The following is a 21,070-nucleotide window of genomic DNA, read 5'->3' on the forward strand; positions in this document are numbered from 1 at the left end:
TTGTATTTTTTCAGCAATATCCAAAAGGTAAAACTACGTGTTAGAACATTTATGTGACATTCTAGAAAAGGTGAAATCAGTCATAGGTGATGAAAATCAGATAAGTGGTTGCTTGTGAAGGTGGATTGACTAGGAAGGGGCACAGGGAATTTTCTGGAGTGATGGAAACTTTCTGTATATTGATAGAGGTATGGGTTACATGTGTGCATATATGAAAACTGATTGACTTGTACTACTAAAACGTGTGCATTATATGAATTATACCTCAATTTTAAAAACTTTAAAAAACTAAGTATTTCTCTGGCATTTAAAAATTTTTGAAAATACTTTCCCTTACTTCTCAAAGATGGGTGAAAGGGCCAGTGTGGAAATTATCATTTAATTATGTCTGAATACATTTTTAATTCAGATATAATTGAAATTAAACACTGTATTAGTTTTAGACATACAGCATAATGATTTGATACATGTATAGTATATGTTGTGATGAGATTCTAGCAATGATACATAGTTAGAAATTGTTGGGGCACCTCGGTGGCTCATTGGGTTAAAGCCTCTGCCTTTGGCTCAGGTCATGATCCCAGGGTCCTGGGATCCAGCCCCACATCGGGCTTTCTGCTCAGCAGGGAGCCTGCTTCCCCCCCTCTCTCTGCCTGCCTCTCTGCCTACTTGTGATTTCTTTCTGTCAAATAAATAAATAAAAATCTTAAAAAAAAGAAATTGTTTTTAAGATCTACTGTCTTATCAACTTACAAATATATGATACACTACTGTTAACTATAGTCACCTTGCTATACATTACATCCCTGGGATTTATTTATCTTATAAATAGAATTTTGTACCTTTTGACCCCTTCACCTCTTTCACCTACCCCCCAGCCCTTGACTTTGGCAACCACCACCATGTTCTCTGCATCCATGAGTTTGATTTTTTTTTTTTTTAGATTCTACATAGAAGTGAGATTATATTGTACTTGTCTCGCTCTGACTAATTCCACCTAGGGTCCTACCCTCAAGGAACTAGAAAAAGAACAAATGAACTGCAAGATTGGTAGAAGGAGGGGCGCCTGGGTGGCTCAGTGGGTTAAGCCGCTGCCTTCGGCTCAGGTCATGATCCCGGAGTCCTGGGATCGAGTCCCACATCGGGCTCCCAGCTCCATGGGGAGTCTGCTTCTCCCTCTGACTTCCCCTCTCATGCTCTCTCTCTGTCTCTCAAATTAAAAAAAAAAAAAAAAAAAAAAAAAAAAAAAAACCGCCAGCATTTAAAAAAAAAAAAAAAGATTGGTAGAAGGAAGGAAATAACAAAGATCAGAGTGTAAGTAAATGAAATCGAGTCTTAAAAGATAATAGAAAAGATCAGTGAAACTAAGAGTTCGTCTTCCAAAAAGATAAACAAAATAGACAGCTCTTTAGCTAGCCTCACCAAGAAGTAAAGGGGACTCAAATAAAATCAGAAACGAGAGAGGAGAGGTTACAAATGATAACACAGAATGACAAGGGATTGAAGGAGACTAGTCTGAGCAATTATTCACCAACAAGTTGGACAGCCTAGAGGAAATGGATAAATTTCTAGACCTATAAAGTCTGAATATATTTTGAGGAAATTTTTAAAAATCTTAAGGTGTGGACCTTTTCTTAAAGCTTGACTTTTCCATTTTTTCTTTCTGGAAAGAGTGGTAAAACAGCTCTGGGAACAATAAAGCTGACCTCATTTACCTGTGCGCCTTTCCCTCCGCCCCCCTCCTCTGACTGAGATTTGGACTACAAAGGGTTAATTGCACAAAGAAAGCCATAACAGCCCTTAAATGGGTTTTTCTGTCTTGCTACTCACACCCTGAGGTAGACTTTAGACCTGGTAAAGCTGTTGATCCCTTTCTCAGCACACTTTACCAGGTAAAACTTCAATGCTGGTTAAGTTGAAACTATTCTGAATATCTCTGTACCTCGGACAGCCATGGTCATTTTTGTATCCACAGGCGTTCTCTCTGTAGTGCCTTACACATGTAGATAATGCGTGTAAAATTGGGGGGATATGTTGACATTTGCCCAGCTGCTTCCCCAACTTCCAGCAGGGCTAAATAGCTAGAGATGAGCTCCTTGGGCTCTGAACTCACTTAGATGCTGGTGACTGTGAAGACATGGGAATTGCAAGGCCCCCAACGCAAACTATTGAAATGCTTTTACTGTGTCTTTCTTTCTTGAACACAGCCAGGTGTAAACTACCCTATTTCCGGTTCTGGACAGAAGGCAGGGTTCCCTCTTAGGACAGAGCCATGGGCTCCAGATCTGCCTGGGTTGGGCTCAGGGGCGCAGGGTGGAGGCTGTTCTCAGCCCAGAGGCACTGCCGGCAGCAGGCTATGGATAAGTGTATGTTCGGGGTGGGGGGGGCATCAATTCCCCTTTATTACTCCCTTTGGGGCAGAAATGGTAAGCCCTTGGTGACATCCATAATCCGCAGTTTATTACAAAGGGACACATTTCTTTCTCTCTTTTAAATATAGAAACAAACATAAGCAGGCTTGATTTCAAAGCGGAGGTGCACAGGTTCTGTATGGTCCTTTCTTTGTTGCAGGAGCTTCTCAAGCGCACTGTCTTTGTTTCATTCACCAGTGAATCTGCCCCAAGGCTCTGGAGCAGTGCGGGATAGGTGCTTATTAAATGTAGGTCAAATAGGGAGGGGCGCAGAGACCTGGGCTTGGTGGGACTTAATTAAGAACAGTGGCTACCATCATCCTGTCTCTTGGTCCCATTTGCTCCTCACAGCAGGGCACATCGTTTTGTGGGGTAATCAGGGCTTCAGAGACCCCCCATGGAGGGCTCCCCTAAATTTCCCTGCTTTTCATTCTTATTCATTCAGAATGTGGGGTACAGTGCTTTACTCTTTGAATGAATGAGTGAATGAATGAATGTAATGACTCTGGGCTTCACTGTCCTCATCTTAATACAGGAAGTTGAACTCCAGAATATTGCTGAAAAGGGAAAGTGGGAGAGTGAGCATCATTTTTTTTCTTTTTCTCGTATCTCTAGCCTGAATCTTAGAACCAAAGCAGCTGGCTATAAGAAGGGATAGTACTGAAAGGTTCTCGCTGGTACAGGGGCCAGACCCCCCCGCGCCCCCCCCCACCCTGCCGCCACCACCACTGTGGCGCCTATAATGAGAAATGAACCCCCCGGGCCGTGAGCGGTGGTTGCGCTGCCTGTCCCTCCACACCTCGTGGCTAATGATAGAGCTCTGCTGCTTCCCTGTTGGCTACTCCTCTCAGACTGTGCTGTGACACTGATATCGGCATCTGGGGGTGTGGTGAGGCAAAGACACCCCTGTTTTCCCGGCAGGCAGCTAACCAATCCCTCACGTCAGGAGTACTTCCTTCGGGGATCTCAGGCTCCAGCCGCTTATTAGTGGGAACAGGGATGTTTTAGATACTGTCGAGCTGAATCAGATGGAATTGGCCCAGTTGCCCTGCGCTGTTGGGGATTCTGCTAGGGACTGCTCATTTGCAGTCCATGCCCTTGGTTTTTCCCTCCTGCCCCATGATTCTGGGAGAAAGAAGGTCATTTTATGGTTCCTCATTCAGGACAGGCACAAAGGATCCCCCACCACAAATCCAGTGACTATTTCTATTCAGGCTCATGGCGAATTTTCCCAACTGTCCTAATCCTATAAAAAGCTGCTTGAAAGAATAACACATATCGGTTGAGTCGGCATAGAAACATGGAATGGTTTCAAGTGAAGTGCTGTTAAATGCCACGATGTGGTATTGAATAGTCACTGGGACAGTTGTTCATAGATGTCTGGATTCTTTCCCGAAGATTCTGTGATCACGCAGATATAATTGCCACTCCGCAAGCCTGCCTCCTGTGAACTCCCTCACAAATGCTCCAGACACCATTCTGATTGTCTCCATTCTACAGGTTCTGTCAGCTTCCCCCTTTCTGGAGTGTCTCGCAAACATGCCCCCCTGCCCTACTTATATGTATCTACCATTTCTCCTCTTCAAGGCCAACCTTAATTTTTGATTTCTTTTTTTCTCAAAGCCTTTCTGTAGCGTCCCCCACCTGGGTGAGCTTGACTTTGTGCAACAAGTTTGTTTGTGCTAAGTCATGGCATTTTCCCCATCTATTTACCTCCCATTGCTAGTTTTTAGTCCCACCCATCCTCTCCCTTTTAACCACATGCCCTTTCTACCTCGGTAGATTGTCATCTGCTTCAGGGAGGGAAAAACCATGTCCTGTACAGTTTTGTGTCCCTAGTACGGAATCATAATACATCTGTCTCTAACACTGATCAAGTGTAGCGTTATCCCCATTGTACAGACAGGAGCCAGGGTTCCTTTGGTAGGAAATGTGAATGAGGTTATGTAACTGCTGAGCTTCAGTAGGATTTGAACTGGGCTTTTTTGACTTTAATATTCTTTATCTTTTTTCATTGTTTTAGCTGTTAAATCCTATTTATCAGTTTGAGTTGGGGTTATAAGCATGTGGTAAAAAAAAACAACAACAAAAAACAAAAAACAAAACACAAAAAAACAAGTCCAAGCGTTCAGGGTCTCTTTCTGTTACATTGCACGGCATGAGTAATAAGCACGAGTACGTGCTTGTTTTCAGAATGTCCTGTTATTTCCCTTCAAGAAGCCACCTCAGTGTTCTGACTTGTGACTTCTGCTCTTCTGTGAGTGGTTCCATCATAAAATCTTGGGATGACTTTTTACCTTCCTCTTGCTTGTCCCAGCTAATTGGTAGCTCAAGACCAGTTACTACCTCAAAGGGCCTTCAGATGCATACCTGCCTTCTCCCTTGTCACCGCTCCCCCGCTCCCAATCCGGCCCTCACTCCCCTACGCAGAGGACTGCAGTACGGCTGCCCTCCCTCGCTCCCTTTACCCTGTTGTGCTTCATCTCAGGGTACTCTAGAAGCCTTCTGAAACCTGCAGGGAGTCCTGCTACCTTCCAATTGAGTTCTTAGCTCAGGGCATCTTACCTGTTTTTGTTAGGCTGTCTAGTTAGTTTGGGTAGTCTAGGGAAGCCACTGTCACTTGTTAAATAATGGTTTTAAATGCTTAAAATACAGGATTACAAAAGGGAACCATTGAAATAGCTATCAAGCTATTTTAAAAGCAAATTTTGATATGAAAATCTGTGTGATTTCCTGTTATAATTAATAAATAATTCTGTAATGCATATATTAAATGACAAGGTCCCCAGCAGGTGTGGTAACTACCACCACTTCCTAGTAGTCCTTGGGGCAAGCAGTATCTTGAGATTCCCGCAGCTTCTGTGCTGTGATATGAAAATGTCCATCATTTGTTTGGTAACGAGTCATGGGTCCTTCTACTACGACTGTCTTATCTTCATTTTGTGACCAAAGGAAATGCCAAATGTCAGTCTGACGTTAGTGAACATAAATTGTTAATTCCTTTCCACTTGTGTTTTTGGCCCCCAGGTTCAATCCCCCCTCCCACCCCTCACCCCACCTTCCTGAGTCTGAATCTCAAGACTCTGTGAGGTCTGCGATCTCATTCCCAGTCAGCTTGTAAGCTTTGGGTCCTCCCACTCTCCCTGTGTGGGCTCTGCACTGTGCACCATACAGATGGGAGAGAAAACTGGGAGCCACAGTGTCTAACCTGAGCTCTGCATCTCTGTTCTTCTGTTTGCGTCTGTGCAGGTGGAAGAAGGATGGTGGGAAGGCGTTCTCAATGGAAAGACTGGAATGTTTCCTTCCAACTTCATCAAGGAACTGTCGGGGGAGTCGGATGACCTGGGCATTTCTCAGGATGAGCAGCTCTCTAAGTCAAGTAAGGAAGTCCCCTGTGCAAGGGGGGTGGGGGCACCGGCGGGTGCTGCTCCAGCCTCCCCGCTGTTCTATAGCCCATGCTGGGGGACGGCGACAGAAGCTCACGAGTACACTTCTGCTTGTGCTGCCTTCACCCCTGCAGTGTAGTGGGTTATCCTTGTAAAGGTGCGAACTGCACACCTTCACGCGTGCACAGGCAGATGCTGTCCATCTCTCGATAGGTGACCGTCAGCCTTCGTGCCATTTTAATATTCCCCTATGGCTCATATTACTGTTTCCATACCCTTCTCTCACTGCAAGTGGATCATTATTTTTTAAATGAACCAAATGAGACTGTATTTCTCAGCATCCTTTGAGGAACTTGGAGGAAAATGGCACACGCACACACACAAAAACCGTTGGTGGTGAGAAGTGCTGTGTTCGGGACGACTGCGTGCCAGTTTCCTTACCAGTTTGACAAGACAGCTGAGAGGCCAGCCCCACCTTGGTGAGCATGCGTGTCTTTCTGCGATGGTGAGAACGAACTCCAGGTCTTTCTTTCTCCAGGGCCTGAAGCTCTCCTCCCTCCAGCTTCTCTGCTGCCCTTTCCAGCTCATGGAGCAAAAGGTCAGGACCGGGAAACTTTGTTCTCCCAGTCGCTAACCCAACTTCCCACGTGGGCGTCTGTGTATCTCTTGTGCCGTCTTGAGCCGAGGTCATGGCGTGAATGTCGTAAGAGGCTCGACTGTGTCCTGGTGGCGCGGCACTCTTTGGGGTTGCAGACCTCCCTTTCTAAACTCTGTGCTGTCAAAAGAATACTGAAACATCTTTCTTTTCCGTTTGGAAAAATCTGGCTAGAGCAGTGTTCCCAAGTTAGATGTGTCTCTTTTATTTAACCAGTAGTCCGATGGACAGACTCCTAGTTTGGAGGTAAAGCCACTTCTGGAAAAGTGCTCAGATGACCTTCTTCACTTGGTCTCAGCAGCTCAGGCCTGTTTCATAGAAACAGCAGCTCTGGCTGGTTGGCTCACGGCCTTCAGCAGTACCCTCTCCCTCTACTGCCAATGCCAGGGACCCTACCTCTGAACTCGGTTCCATCCAAGGGTCTATGGGAGGAAATATGGGAGGTGATTTGGAGCAAGTGAAGTACCTTGGAGCCCCTGCTGCCTTCTCTGGCTTGGGGTGAGGTTATTCTCCACTCACATGGCCTGGCTAATGAGTACAGCCAGGAGGGCAGTGAATGTCCTTGAACTTGTGATAATGGGAGTTGCTATAGGTCCTGAACTGCTCATCGATTCTAGTTGTCTTGGTGTCTCCTTTTATACATGGGAATAGTGCCGTACCTGGTAATTGGGTCCTATGATAAGAATACTTTACCTTAGGGGTGTTGTGGATTAAATGGGCTTTCTTGGAGGGAGGACCAAATCAGGTCATCATACCGTTATTTCTGTGGGGAAGTGCATTCTGAGTTCTAATAGCAGTAATGTATATAAATCATCTCACCCATATGAGGCTGTACATAAATGGTCACTTTCATTGTTAATCATGATAAACTCTTGGAATATAACCAGTTTGTATGTTGAGGCTGATGTACACTGATTGGTAACCTGCTCACTGAAGCATTTTGTCTCTGCCTGTGGAAATTACTTTGAGATTCCTTTACCGATGCAGAAAAGGAGATCTAGAGAGGTATGGGACAACCTCTCTGGGAGAACCTTGACTTCTCGGTGTTCTGCCATGTTAGCTATGCTTTCACAGCAGGAGGGGCAAAGAAATAGTGCCTTCTGTATTTTGAAACTATTGAAATAAACTGCCTCCTCTTGCTCTAATTTAATACGGACCTTCGAGCCTGCCTGCCCCCCTTGGCTCAAAGTGCATGGTGCTGGAATTTCTGGGACAGGAGGTTAGGAAACTGAGTGGAATGGTCTCACTGGGCACTTAGCCTTCCTTCACATGTTCAGAAGGGGCTGCTTTTCTTAGAAAGGTGTTCCACCAACACTCATTCAGTTAAAAGCCCTCCATTTCAGAACTAGGAGAGCCCAAAAGTTTCAGCAGCCATGTTAAGTTACCACAGAACCTGTCCCTTATTGAGGGATTTTGAGGTTCCTGAAGAGGCATTGTCTCCTAACAAAGAGGATGATTCTGAAAAAACTACATGGCCTTGGCAGTCTTCCTGTATATATGGTTAAGGACAAGAGGGCCCATCTCTCCATCTCTCCATCTGTCTACTCATATCCTCCCTCCCACCCTTCTTTCCTTCCTTCCTTCCTTCTTTTCTTCTATTCCTCATTCATTCAACCTTTGCTGAGCCCCTGTTGTTACTGAGATATTCCACAAGACACTGAAGATACAAAGTCCCTGCCATCAGTGAGCTCACATTACAGAAAGGGAGTACACAAACCGGAAGTTCACGAAGGTGCCCCAGGTGCTCCATGAGTGTCTGAGGAAAAAGGTGGAAAGGCCAGTCCTACTGGGTTGTGGGAACAATGGCGGTCACCAAGGACTTCATACAAAAGCAGATGTGATTATAATGTCCCCGGGGCTTGCTGAATAGAAGTAATCCCCTGAAAGAGAAATAGCATCTCTCAGCATTCAGGCTTTTCCATAGCTTTACACTCTGATGATACAATGTCTGTCAGGATGGTAGAATGTATAAAATGCAGCCCAGATCACGTACAGAAGGGAGGTGTACTAGTAGGATTTGTCTAAACAGAAGCTTTGGTTTTAGAATGATTCTGTTTATTCCCTATTCGTAGAGAATGCCATCAGTAGTTTCAGTATGCTTTACTTTAAATTTTTTTTAATTTTAAAGGAATTATAGAGTCCCAGGAAGTTGAAAAAACAACAACAACAAACCCAGGACTGTACAGAGAGATCCCATGTACTGCTCATCCAGTTTTCCCCAAGGATAACATCTTGTATAACTGTAGGAAATACCTATTTACTTCTATCATAAAACTGAGAAAGACAAAGGTAGTTCATGCACAAAAGAAATCTAGGTTTTTACACTGGTACGAGCTAAACTGTACTTAATCAAGGTCTCTGTTAGACCAGTCCACTTAGTATTCCTAATGTTTATGCCATTTTGGTAACTTTTAGAGAGCCTTGTGGCTTCATATAAAAAATCCTCTTAATTTAAACGCTACTAGACATCAGGCTGAGTTTTTTAAGATAGGTAAAATCTGTGTCCTGGTACATATAAAGAAAACTTTGTATACATTGTATCCTTGTATATATCTTTGTTGTACACACACACACACACACACACACACACACACACCCCTATATGTGCACATAATTATTTGGTATTTGTACTCTTCACATTTCTATTTCTGGAAAGTATTTGAGCATAGTTATTAAGTTGAATTTTGTCAACCGATGAATGAATGTAATACAAAAAACCTGGCATTATATTTCTAAGGAAGTGTGCCCAGACGGCTTGACACGTGGCAGGTGTTCAATAAGCACTTGCTGAATCCTTTCTTACTCTAAGGTGGCATTTTGATCTTTGAATGACAGGTGCAAATTCCTTGAACTTGCTTTTCTTTTACCCTGATGTATTTTTATATATGGCGGTTGGTTATGAAAATCTCTGAACTTTAGATCTTTGTTCAGGGTAGTCTAATCTGTCAAGGAAAGAATTACAGCAATTGTATTGGTTGAAACGTTGATTTAAACCTTTTGCCTCAGACGAGAACATTCATAGCTATGTAGTAGCAGAAACATTTTGTTCCATGTTTGAATTTGAAAACACTATTGTATTTTATACAATTTATGGAATATTAAAGGTACTTTTTCACAGAGGTTTTTATTATAGAGAATTTCTAACAAATACACAAGTCAAGAGAATAGTGTAATGAAGTCCTGGTGGTCTCAGCACCCAGCTTCAACATCCATTAGCCTATGGCTACTCCATTGCAATTATATCACGGCCCTGTCCTCCCCCATGTTATTCTGAAGCAAACTCCACATAGCATATAATTTCAGCCATGAATATTTCAATATGTGTCAATAAAAGGGGGGGTATTAAAATCCTTATCACACCAAAAAAAATAGTAATGGCAGTTCCTCAGTGTAATTAAATATACAGTCAGTGTTTACTTTCCCCTCATAGTGTTCTATTTTGTTTGAAGTTTTATTAAGTGATCTCTACACCCAACATGGGGCCTGAACTCATGACTTGATCAAGAGTCGGATGCTCTACTGACTGAGCCCGACAGGCGCCCCATAGTCTTCTATTTTTAATATAGTTTGTTGTTACTTTGAATGTGCATTCAGAGGGGGTGCATGCATTGTGGCTTGTATCTGATGATAATTAAATGTGTTGCAAGTCTTTCTAAATCTATAGATTCCTCCATGTATCCAGTTTCTCTTGTAATTTTTTTTTAATTAATTTATTTCTTTGCTGGAGAGAGAGTACAAACAAGGGGAGTGGCAGGTTGTGGGAGAGGGAGAAGCAGACTCCCTGCTAAGAGAGAACCTGACCTGGGGCTCAATCCCAGGACCCTGAGATCATGACCTGAGCCGAAGTCTTAACTGACTGAGCCACCCAGGTGCTCCTCCCTTTTAATTTTTTACTGACCAAACTGAGGTCCTTTGTCCGTTAACTTCCCACCATCTGTCTTTGCTGATTTCATCTCTTTTATACTCTTGACTCTGTGTTCGTATATATTGATAATCACATCCAGGGGCTTGATTAAATTGAGGTTTGAAATATATGTATATATTCGTATATATTCCCTAAAATGTCATAGATGGTGGTGTATCATCTATATGGAGGCTCATAATGTCTAGCTGTCTTTCTTTTTGAATGTTAGCAGCCACCGATGATTCTCATCCAGATCTGCTGGGACTTGCAAAATGACACCAACAAGGAATTTTCTTTAAAAGAATGCAATGGGCTCCCATGTAGTAGACCAATGGTGAAAAATTTTGAATAAATTAGGGTTTTTTTTTAATTATGTTTTTAAAAAAGAAAACATCCAAGAGGTTGTAATAATAGTGTAGGGAGAATCTTACATTAGGAATGGAAAGGCATTCAGAGATCTTCCAGCCTGGTTTCAGATAAGAACCCTAAAGTCCAGTGAAACTGAGTCCTGGATGTGGCATGGCTTATGAGTGACAAGGCCACAATTACATGCAGGCTTTTCACACACACTTTGGTATTGCCTTTATTCTGGCCTGCAGTTTACCATTTCACAGAGCATCTGACAAATTTCAAATTTGAGTAGAGTTTAGATTATTTCTACTTATTATTGCAGTTCATTAATTATACTGATATTATATTAAGGTATAATCAGAGAATATCCTGAATCCATAAGATTTATTTGCATGCTGAGGTAAATCCAGATGTTACTGTTTTTCAGACAAATTTTCCTTCACATTTAAGACATAAATGTTTCTTTCATTTCTTTTTTTTTTTAAGATTTTATTTATTTATTTGACAGAGATCACAAGTAGGCAGAGAGGCAGGCAGAGAGAGAGGAGGAAGCAGGCTCCCTGCTGAGCAGAGAGCCCAATGCAGGGCTCGATCCCAGGACTCTAAGATCATGACCTGAGCCGAAGGCAGAGGCTTTAACCGACTGAGCCACCCAGGCACCCCATTTCTTTCATTTCTAACTTCTTTTTAAATATTACTGAATATCTCAGATTCTAAAGTAATTGTTGTAAAACAAAAAAGTATTCCTTTGGCTTAAAAAAAATCAGCTACAGAAACTTTTTCAATTATTCTCCATAATTTTCAGAGGGACAAAATTTGCATTTTCTTTCTATAACCGTTAATAACCAGGAGATTTCGGTTTGAATTGACTTTGTTGTTTTCCTAATTCCTTGTCTTGGAATTTTAGATTCTGAAGCTTTAGTGACTTGTCAAGCTACAACAAAGATGGAAATGGCCTTTTAAAACTTGGGGCAAACCACTTTCATGATATAGAAGTATTATATTTCATTAGTCATAAGATAAAGATTTTTTTTTATTTTGCGCATTTTGTTCCTTTTAATATTAGACTGTATTTGTTTTGTATATGACCTTCTATTAGCATTGAAGAGCAATTAGCAAATTGATGAAACAGTTTAAGGCAAAATTAGATGCTCGGGTAAGCATATAATTTTCTGTTGGAATTCTAAAATTCTTCCCTTCTAGAGTGTTTGCTGCCTTCAGGTATTAGTACTTAATAGTGATAGTAGAGAGTATATCTCTTCCAATGGAATAAACAGCACTCATATTCATGAACTTTCCAAGCACCCGTCTCTTTTGCGCTTTAGATAGAATGTGTGTGTCCTCACTCACCTGCGGCCCAGGTTCCATTTCCTGTCACTCTGCTGCCAGTGGACCAGGTCTTTGCACCCACGCCTGGCCGTTCAGAGACATCAGAGCTGTGTTCTCCCTCAGTGATCTTCAGACTTGGCCCTGGGGAAGAACACAGGGAGGTGCTGTTGTACTTGGAGGGACTTTATCAAAATACTGATTCTTCTTCCACTTCCTTTTTCTGACACTGAGAGGACCCCCGCTGTTTAGTGTGGGAGGGCCTCACTTGCAAAACTTCTGCGTTCCTTAGGAATAATGTCACCTTGGTGACCAAAGTGAAGCAGAATAAAAATTACCCAAATAAAACAAGCTGCTGTTATTTGCTCCTTTTTTTCTTTTTGTCATCAAAGTTCTCAAGAATCTTTGGAACACTTTATTGTCTCTCTGGATGATTCTTATGTAGCTGGTGGTTTTGAACATCTAGGTTTTTCCTTTAATTGGAAGGAGCACAGCACATTTGTCAAAAAGGGCAGATTTCAGAACGAGGGTATCCCACCATGCCTGTAGGACAAGGACGTGGGAAATGCCTGATGGCACTTCAGTTGTCCATCTGGTCATTCACAGTTCTCTTCATGTCTCAGGAGTGACATGGGCCAGAAGCTGACTTGAGTTTTCCATTTTCCTAAAGAACGTTCTAAGAAGTGAGACAAGTTGCTCCCTCCCTCTCAGCTCCTCTGTAAACGTAGCCTGCCTTTCCCTCCTCAGACTTACTCTGAGTGAGCTGTATGACTGGCCTCTAGTTTGATAGTTAGCTCATAAGCCATAAGAGAACCTGTTTGTTGGGTAATGAAGAGTAATGCATTTATTAATTGAGTTTGCCTTTAGCAGACCATTTTACCTGCCCATGGTATTCTCTGTAAGGTGTGTGTGTGTGTGTGTATGTGTGTACTCAAACTAGGACAGTGTGTATATATTTTCTGTACTTAAAATTCCCGAGAAATTTGGGCTTTCACTGTGTGTCCAGTCCTATGCTCTTGATAACCTCTGCTTGTAACAACAAAATAGAGATAATTTGACATTTGACAGTGGGTGAGTCCTATGTCCTCATGCTTAAGTACAGTCTCATGACTGATAAGGCACAAGCTCAATTAAGGTGTTTCAAGAAATAGGGTTTTCTGCTGTCCTCATTGCTAAGAAGAAAACCCCTTACATCTACGTGGACCGTATTGGCTTCAATACTCATTGATGAACCACCCCCCAGCATATTAGTACCTTTTCTTGCTGAAAGGTACAAAGGGCAAAATCTGTAAAGAGAATTCTGTGCCTTGTCGAGAATCTTGGGGTCATATATGGTCATGTATATCATTTTGTATTATACAGGGCCCTAGGGGTAGAAGATAAAAGATAATGGGCCTAAATCTATATTACACACGGGTCATACTCTCCAAAGGGGAGTTTGCCCTGTACAATTGAGTTCCTCAAGGAATCCAATTAATTGCTGTCCTCTGGTTAATTGAGGTTTTCCTTTTCTTGAGTTAAAATGTGGAAATGGCTTCCAGGTTTAAATTGGGCGTACTCTACATGCCAGTTAGCTGCAGAAGCAGCTCTTCTGGGTGCTCATTGCCATCGTGGTTGCGTGGGGACTTGGGGCTCATTCTATAACATTCTTAAATTCTGCCTAATGGTCTCTAATTAATTTGCCGATAAAACTCTTACAGCGGATTCATTGAAGGCAAGTTCAGTTAAAGACTCTCCCTCTTCCTTCTTTTGCCATCATTTGCTCCCCCTTCCCTCCTCTTGTTTTTCTCTCCCCTTCTCTTCTCTCCATTCACTGTCAGGAAAGACTACCTTTGAAGGGACAATTCTGTACCGAGCTGCACCGGGAAAGACGGAGGGCCACAGACGCTATTACAGTGAGTGACCTTAACGGCAGGAGGCAATTGTAAAGTTACCATCCGGTACTTGTGGTTCTTGACTCGGCCGCACTTTCCTGAGCTGCTCATGCTTCTGCCAAGTGTCTGTGTGAATTTCTGATCCAAGGACATGGACTTATTTCCCCGAATAAGTGCTGTCTCCTTGGTGCGTGCTACGGGAGCACCCTCGTCACCAGCCCTGGCGCTTTCTTGTTTGCTTTGTGCCTCTGCCATGTGTGTAACATGCGTGCATGAACCATGCGTGCGGAGAAGGGACCGGTGGCATTTGTCATGGCATACGTCCTTGTACCGGTATCTCTGGGCTTCTGGGGTGGCATAAGGTGGCTTCCCGTGGAGACGTCAACCTCTCCTGGTTACTGCTTTTCCTGAGTGGCTCGCGAGAAGCCAATAAACCATTTCTTCCTTGTGTTGTTCAAAGAAATAAGAATGTGGCATGAAAGCCCATGCCAGCAATGGCGTTCTGCTCTGCTCATTCTGCTAGTCACCGCACGATAGACTTCTTTTGGCAGGACCCACGTGTAGCCTTTTGTGTTGTGAGATAAAGCTGCCAAAAGTTGAGGGGAAAGGACATGAATGAGATTAATGAACGAGTTTCATGAAGCTCTTAGAATGGTTCCTGCCGCTGAATAGCACTAGATACGTGAGTTCTAAATTTCAAATCAACAAAAATGGCTCACAGATCTGAATTGATCCGTGCTGGAATATTATGGTAAATTACACACAAGTGTAATTTGTGATGTCATTCGGCCGGCCGTGGAGCGGAGAAAGCTTGAGGCTTTGTCCTTTTGTCACCTGGAAGGCGGAGCCTCCTCCATCCTGTGCAGGTACACGTAGGCACACACCCTGTGTCCGCAGAAGTAGCGGAAGAGGAGGTTCAGATGTGAACGCCAGAGCCATGCTTCTCACACCGTCTGTGGTGAAGCTTGTTTTTATTTCCGTCCCCCCCCCCCCCATGGACGGAGAGCTGGTCTTGCTGTACGTGACTTTACTACGCATGCCGTGTGCCGTCTGCATCTTACCACGGGCGTTTGACAGGCCAGGACTGGTCTGTCCCCTGGTCACCTAGATGAGTCCCTGGCCACCCGTCTGAAGTCATACCGGTGCCCAGCGTTTCCAAGCGTGCACACTTTTGTACCGGTCACAACCCCTCCATGACCTGGCCCCAGACCACAGACAACGCTCTGCGCTGTACTGCCTGTGGGTGTCACCTAGCATTCTGAGCATGACATGGGGACAGTTTACGGGAAAGCGTGTGTGATGAGCACCAGTAGCTAAGAGCTGCAGCACCCCGTCGACATGAAATGTCACCTTTCTTTCCCTCCAAAGGGAAGGAACTAGATTTTGAGTCATTTCACCAACCCAGATATTCAGCTATATAATTTGCATTTTTAAAAGTGATAGAAGCAGGCTGCCAGAATGTCTGGAAGAAAAATCTGCCGCGTGTTTCCTTCCCAGTCCATGCTTATGTGACTGAATGACTGCCCCCTCTCCCCGTGTAGTGCGAAGAGCATTTCTCACAGTGATTAACAGAAAGTCATTAAGAGGAGCCCGGAAGGCAGCAAATCCCTGAAACCAGAAGCTCGGTGAAATCAGAATGGCAGTGGCTGAAAACATTATGGTTCTGACTAATGAGGAATGATAGAGGACTCCTTCAGATTCCTCTCTCTGAAGAACTGATGCACACTTGCCCTGCCTCCTTCTGCTGCTGCTGCTGCTGCTGGTGGTGGTGGTGGGGAGGGCAGGACGGTGATGGTTTCTTTCCACTAACTCTTTCTTTTTTCCACCCTCAAGTGGTTCTTTCCAACCCAGAAAAGAATATACGAGGCATTTATCACATAGAAAGAATCCATACGGCAAAATGAGAACATGTTAAAGGGGAAATGACACAATATTTAGACTCCAAAATTGTATCTCCAGCAGGGATATTTCTAAAAACAATGAACAAATAAACACACGAATGGATAGCTAATCCAGGGGGGTTCTCCATGTTTGCACACTCAAATCCAGTCCTAGAAATTGCAGCCGACCCCACTGCTGCAGGCCTCTCGTCATTGCTCTGCCCTCCGTTCTTGCTCACAAGTGCGGTTCTTTACTTAATTAAAATGTATACCGGGGATCTTCCTCCTCCCCCCTTCCTTTTTGGCCTATAAATGCCATTTTATTGAAAACAGCAGCAGCAACAAACACAGCCGTTATTTTAATTTTAAGGATTTGATTTTGAAACTTGTTAGCAATTTATAATGACCTTTTGATATTTTATCTGTTTTCATTTAACAGTTCCTTCCTGCCCTGAGACTTCTTTATTTGAATGACTTCGACATTTTATAACATTTTATGTGAGCAATTATTTGGTGTATGTTCTTATGTACTAGGAACCCACCTTCCGGATAGAAGGGTAGTGCACGATTGGCTAATACGGAACAAAATTCGATGATGTGCTTTCATCGAGGACATCGTTGTCATCAGGGGATATACAGTAAATGTTCAGGAGCTGTACTACTACACATCTAGAGGCTTTACAGACAGATTGAATGGCAAACTAGTTTTCCCTAAGATATCCTCTGAATCCTGCCCTTTGATGGCCTAATGCACTGACTTTCAAAGTAAGAGTGTATACCCCGAAATTAACTAGAAACAAATAGGCTCTTCCTTTTAGGAACATGATTGTGGGCAGAGCCTGGGGAAAAAAGAATCTGGGAGGTAAGTGTTCATGCTGTCTTACTGATAACTATTTGATGACTTCCAACACATGCCACAAGAAGTCAAAGGAAGGGTGTCATGTCCCCAGTATTCTTCTTTGGAAAGGGATTCACCTTTGGGGAAATGATGGCATTGAAGGAGGAAAAAAGAGCTAGCCTCCGAGAGCAGCTTCCTTTCCCTCTTTAACAACCACAGTCATCTCGCCAGTGAAAGCGTCTCAGTGTCAAGTTTGGTTTAATGCTTTCCTAGAGAAACATGTCTGCATGCATTTATTCCTTGTGAAGCCATCCAAAGAGATTTAATTCTTTGGCAGTCATAATTTTGTGTGGTTTCTTTAATTGCTAATTTGTTTAAATGGCTTTTAGCTTTACAGTTTCCCTTTAGGAAATGTTACTTTCATTGCTAATTGCTAATTGCCATGAGTCATAGACATTGGAGGTACAGTATGTGGTACGGGCGGGGTGGGGAGGCGAGGACAGGGTGGGAAGGGTGGTTGCCGCACCCAGACTGTGGCAAAACAAGTTTGTATCAGAATCCGGCTCCGGTTGAAGAGTGGTGAAATGTCACACTTACACAGAGATCTGCTTTGAAATTAGATCTTTTTTTTTTTTTTTAAGAATCTTGACTCACTTCTTTAAATTAAAGGCTGGTGGTGGGGAAGTCAAATAAAACTCAGAGCCACCCAGACGCAATGTATTCAACACATGAAATGGAAAGCCCCAGTGCAGGTTGCCCTGTGCCCAGTAACACTTTGAGAGGTGGCTCCTGGCTGGCTGGGAGGCGCTTCGCGGCTACGGCCGATTTCTGAGCTCTTTCTCTCCCCGTCCCCACTCTTGACAGGTTTAAGGGAAACCACAGGCTCCGAGAGTGACGGGGGCGACTCAAGCAGTACCAAGTCCGAAGGTGCCAACGGGACAGTCGCGACTGCAGCAATCCAGCCGAAGAAAGTTAAGGGAGTGGGCTTTGGAGATATATTCAAAGACAAACCAATAAAACTAAGACCGAGGTCGATTGAAGTAGAGAATGACTTTCTACCGGTGGAGAAGGTAGGTTTGACAGTTTCTGTTTTATTTCAACACAGTGTGCGGTACCCAAAAGTCCTGTGTAGGGCATCTGAGACTTCTTGTGCCTCTTCTGGGGTGTCGGCATCCTCACAGGCTAGCTGTTTGCCTTCTCCCCTTTGAGGCTCTCCTTCTGTGCTTCTGGAAAGTCTCATGCTCTGGTTTGCGTCTACTCTTCTTACTGACCTCTCCGTGGAATGCGTCTCGGTATTGTTGGGTCAGCAGGCTCCGGGAGTGCAGGAGGAACAATAGAAATGACCACCAGGTCCTGCCATCTTCCAGCCTCCTCCCCCACCTTTCCTTCACCCTTGACTCTCCCGCCAAAAGGATGTATGCCCAGGTCACGGCTCCATAGGTAACCCGATACCTATGCAGGAAACAGATAACAGACCCCCGCCAACTCCCTCCCAGCACGACTTCCCCCACTCTGCTTTCCAGAGTCGCAGAACCTCCCCCGAGGGTGCCCACCTCCTCCTGGCGCAACTTTCCTGGCTCCCCTTCTCCTGAGCCCTGAAACTTCGCTGGAGAGCACCTTTAATAAATCTTGCCTTGCACCCATCTCGCCTGGTGTCGTGTTTATCTCGCCTATAAAACCTTACAGGTATGACTTTTCAAATGGTCCTGCGCTTCTCCATTCCCCTCCACCACGACACCCTCCCCCCGCCCCCGAAAAGGCCCTCATGCCTGGACCCAGCTAAACACATGACCATGACACTTTCGAGCACAGACCGATCTATTACTTCTCCTTGTCCGTTTCTTTAGTGCTTCGGGCCTGGTTGGGTTGACTGGTTCTGCACTAGACCAAAGGAGTTCTGTGGGTTTTTTCTCTAGGAGTTAGGTGGGAATGATTTCTAGTCCACTGAAAGGAAATCTCCCGCATGTGTGTAGGATGGAGCTGGGCCGTGCTGTGACTCCCTGCGTCGCTACCATCAGGAAGCTGGCTGTTTTCTTCTACCTCTCTGGTTCTGGGTTGCGAGAGACAGACAGTGTGTTCCTGCTGAGTACGCGGTTGCTACAGCAACACACCCAGAGCCATCGAGCTTGTGGCTGTCAGTGACATCTACTGTGGTACATTTCTGAGCACCATAGCTTCACTTAGGACTTGAGAAATACTGTGGAATTTTCCAGATTATAATAAGCTACACCCGTGCTGTGCTTAAGGAATGTTTGTTAATTTGATTTAGTGCTGAAACTTTTGATGTTTATGCCAGTAGGCTCAGGGGATTGGGCAGTGGCAGCATCTCTAACGCAGGTTTATCAGTGGCTTTTACATGTTTTTCATTTTTCAGATGAATTTTTTAAAAGTTGCATCACCTTCCACAGCTGTAGAACTTCTAGCTGCCTCTTTCCCCCAGCCCCCAGCAACCTTGACTGGTGTCATCGTGCATTAGAATCTGGAAAGGAAACTTTGGGACACTTAAGACCCCTAGAGATGGAAAAGGCAGGAAGGGGCAGAGACTTAGACGTGAAAGAATGTTCCATTTGCATTCTCCTTTCGCTGCAGCTTATCTGAGCCAGCTTTGTTTTTTTCAGTAAGCAGCCTATGATACCTCTTGAGATCTGAAAGCTATCTAGTTGGTATCCCAGCTTGCGAACCCATTTCTCCATCACATGATTGCTTTCAGATTCCTGTAACTATTTACAAAAGAACAAGTCCCCATCTTGGGAAGAAACAATGGATGTAGTTCTTCTTCATTTTACTCAACTGGTTGAAATGAATGTGACCATTGACTCAATCAACAAGCAGTTAATGCCTTTTGTTTGCTTTATGATTCTTGGTCTTATATTCTTCTCTGCGTAGGACATCATGTGTATGTGCGCGTGCGTGTGTGTGTGTGTGTGTGTGTGTGCGCGCGGGTGTCTGTGTGTGTGACTTTTGCCTATTGCTATGAATATTTGTTTTAAGCACAATAGTAAATTGGGTAGCGTCACATGTAACACCCCTGAGTTTGGATCTCAGCCCACTTCTCCGAACCCCAGGGCCGCGTGCCCAGCTGCCGACTTGCACATCTCCACCTGACAATCTTAAATTCTTACTAGCTTGCCCAACCCTGAACTCCTCCTCATTCCCCTCGAACCACTCTGCCCACAGCCTTCCCCATCTCGGGGAAGGCAATGCCACTCCCGCTCCTGCACAGCAGGACTAAAGCCTTGGGGTTTTCCCTGACTTCTCCTTCTCTCACAATCCACGCCCCACCCATCAAGTGACTCCATCAGCTCCACTGCCCCTGAACGTCAGACACCCACTACCCCGCTCCCCTTCGCTGCTCCCCTGCTCTCTCGCCTGACTCACTGGCCTCTTAATAGGGCTTCCTGCTTCTCCCCTTCCCCCTAGAGTCTCATCTTCACAGTGAAGCCAGGGTGATCCTTCGAACGCCCAAGTCCAGTCATGGTGCTCCTCTGCTCATGTCCCTGCAGAGGCTCCCCTGAGAACCAGAGTGAAAGGCCTGCCCCAGGCCCTCAGGCCAAAGTGACTAGGCTCCTTTACCACCCGGCCTTCCGCCTCACCTTCTCCCCTTGCTTACTCTGTCCCGGCCCCTCACTTTCCCTTAAACATGCCAAGCACTCTCCCACCTGGGGCCCTTTCTCACAATGCTTCCCTCTGGGTACCTCTGGGTAGACACCTGCTCCACCTGTCCGCTGGCTGCCTGCCTCTTCTGCCTCTTCTGCCTCTTCTCCCCATACTTTGCTCAGACTTGACCTTTTCAGTGAGCCCTGCCCTGGTGCACTCATTCTAAAACCTGCCCTCTTGGCCTGTCCGGCTCACTTGTGCTGCATTTCTTGGTTTCCTTAGCCTGCAACCCTTTTTAACGTAATAGTCATTTTTATCATGATCATCATTTATTTTATTCCCTGATCTGTGTTCTGCGCTTAGAACACGGGCGGCACACGGTAGGTTAGGTGTTCAGTAAGTATTAGATGTACAGGTACTATCAAAACTGTATCAACATAGCACTCCCGACATTACAGACCTCTATAAAATGAGGGGACTGGGTGGGAGAATGTAACAGTTATATAGTTGGAAATATAGCGGCTGTGTGGTTCGCTGTGTTTTTGTGAAGCAGAGATTTACTGTATTGGTCTTAGAGACATGACACGTTAACGTCATCAGAGTAATATATATGTGCATGTGCATGTGTGTGCGTCTTGATTCATGATTTGTTTGCAGAAGGAAACCATGTGCTGGCAGCAGTCCTAACCCTCTCCTCGTTGTGAAGCCTCTGGGGAAAACGTCAACTGCCCAGCTTGCTTTACTGGCTGTGGACAATTTTTTACAGCATTTAAGAGGACTCGAAACTATCTCCACCCCTGTCATTGGCACTATGGATGGTGGCATAGATTTACGGAACGAGAGCTGAT

The 21,070-nt window shown here is 44.5% G+C and overlaps 1 protein-coding gene across 5 annotated transcripts in view; it reads left to right on the plus strand.

Moving 5' to 3' along the window:
* Positions 1 to 21,070, plus strand: part of SH3KBP1 (SH3 domain containing kinase binding protein 1) — a 340,123-nt gene that overhangs the window by 187,707 nt on the left and 131,346 nt on the right. For 3 of the 5 annotated variants that reach the window (XM_047715298.1, XM_047715301.1, XM_047715299.1), the window contains exons 5-6: positions 5,661 to 5,790; positions 17,490 to 17,695. In XM_047715298.1, coding sequence (XP_047571254.1) covers positions 5,661 to 5,790; positions 17,490 to 17,695 — 336 coding nt within the window. Of the gene's footprint in view, positions 1 to 5,660; positions 5,791 to 13,853; positions 13,929 to 17,489; positions 17,696 to 21,070 lie in introns of all 5 variants that reach the window. The other 2 variants (XM_047715300.1, XM_047715297.1) reach the window with 1 other exon arrangement.

The sequence above is a fragment of the Lutra lutra genome, chromosome X (assembly GCF_902655055.1).
Source record: "Lutra lutra chromosome X, mLutLut1.2, whole genome shotgun sequence".
Taxonomy (NCBI): domain Eukaryota; kingdom Metazoa; phylum Chordata; class Mammalia; order Carnivora; family Mustelidae; genus Lutra; species Lutra lutra.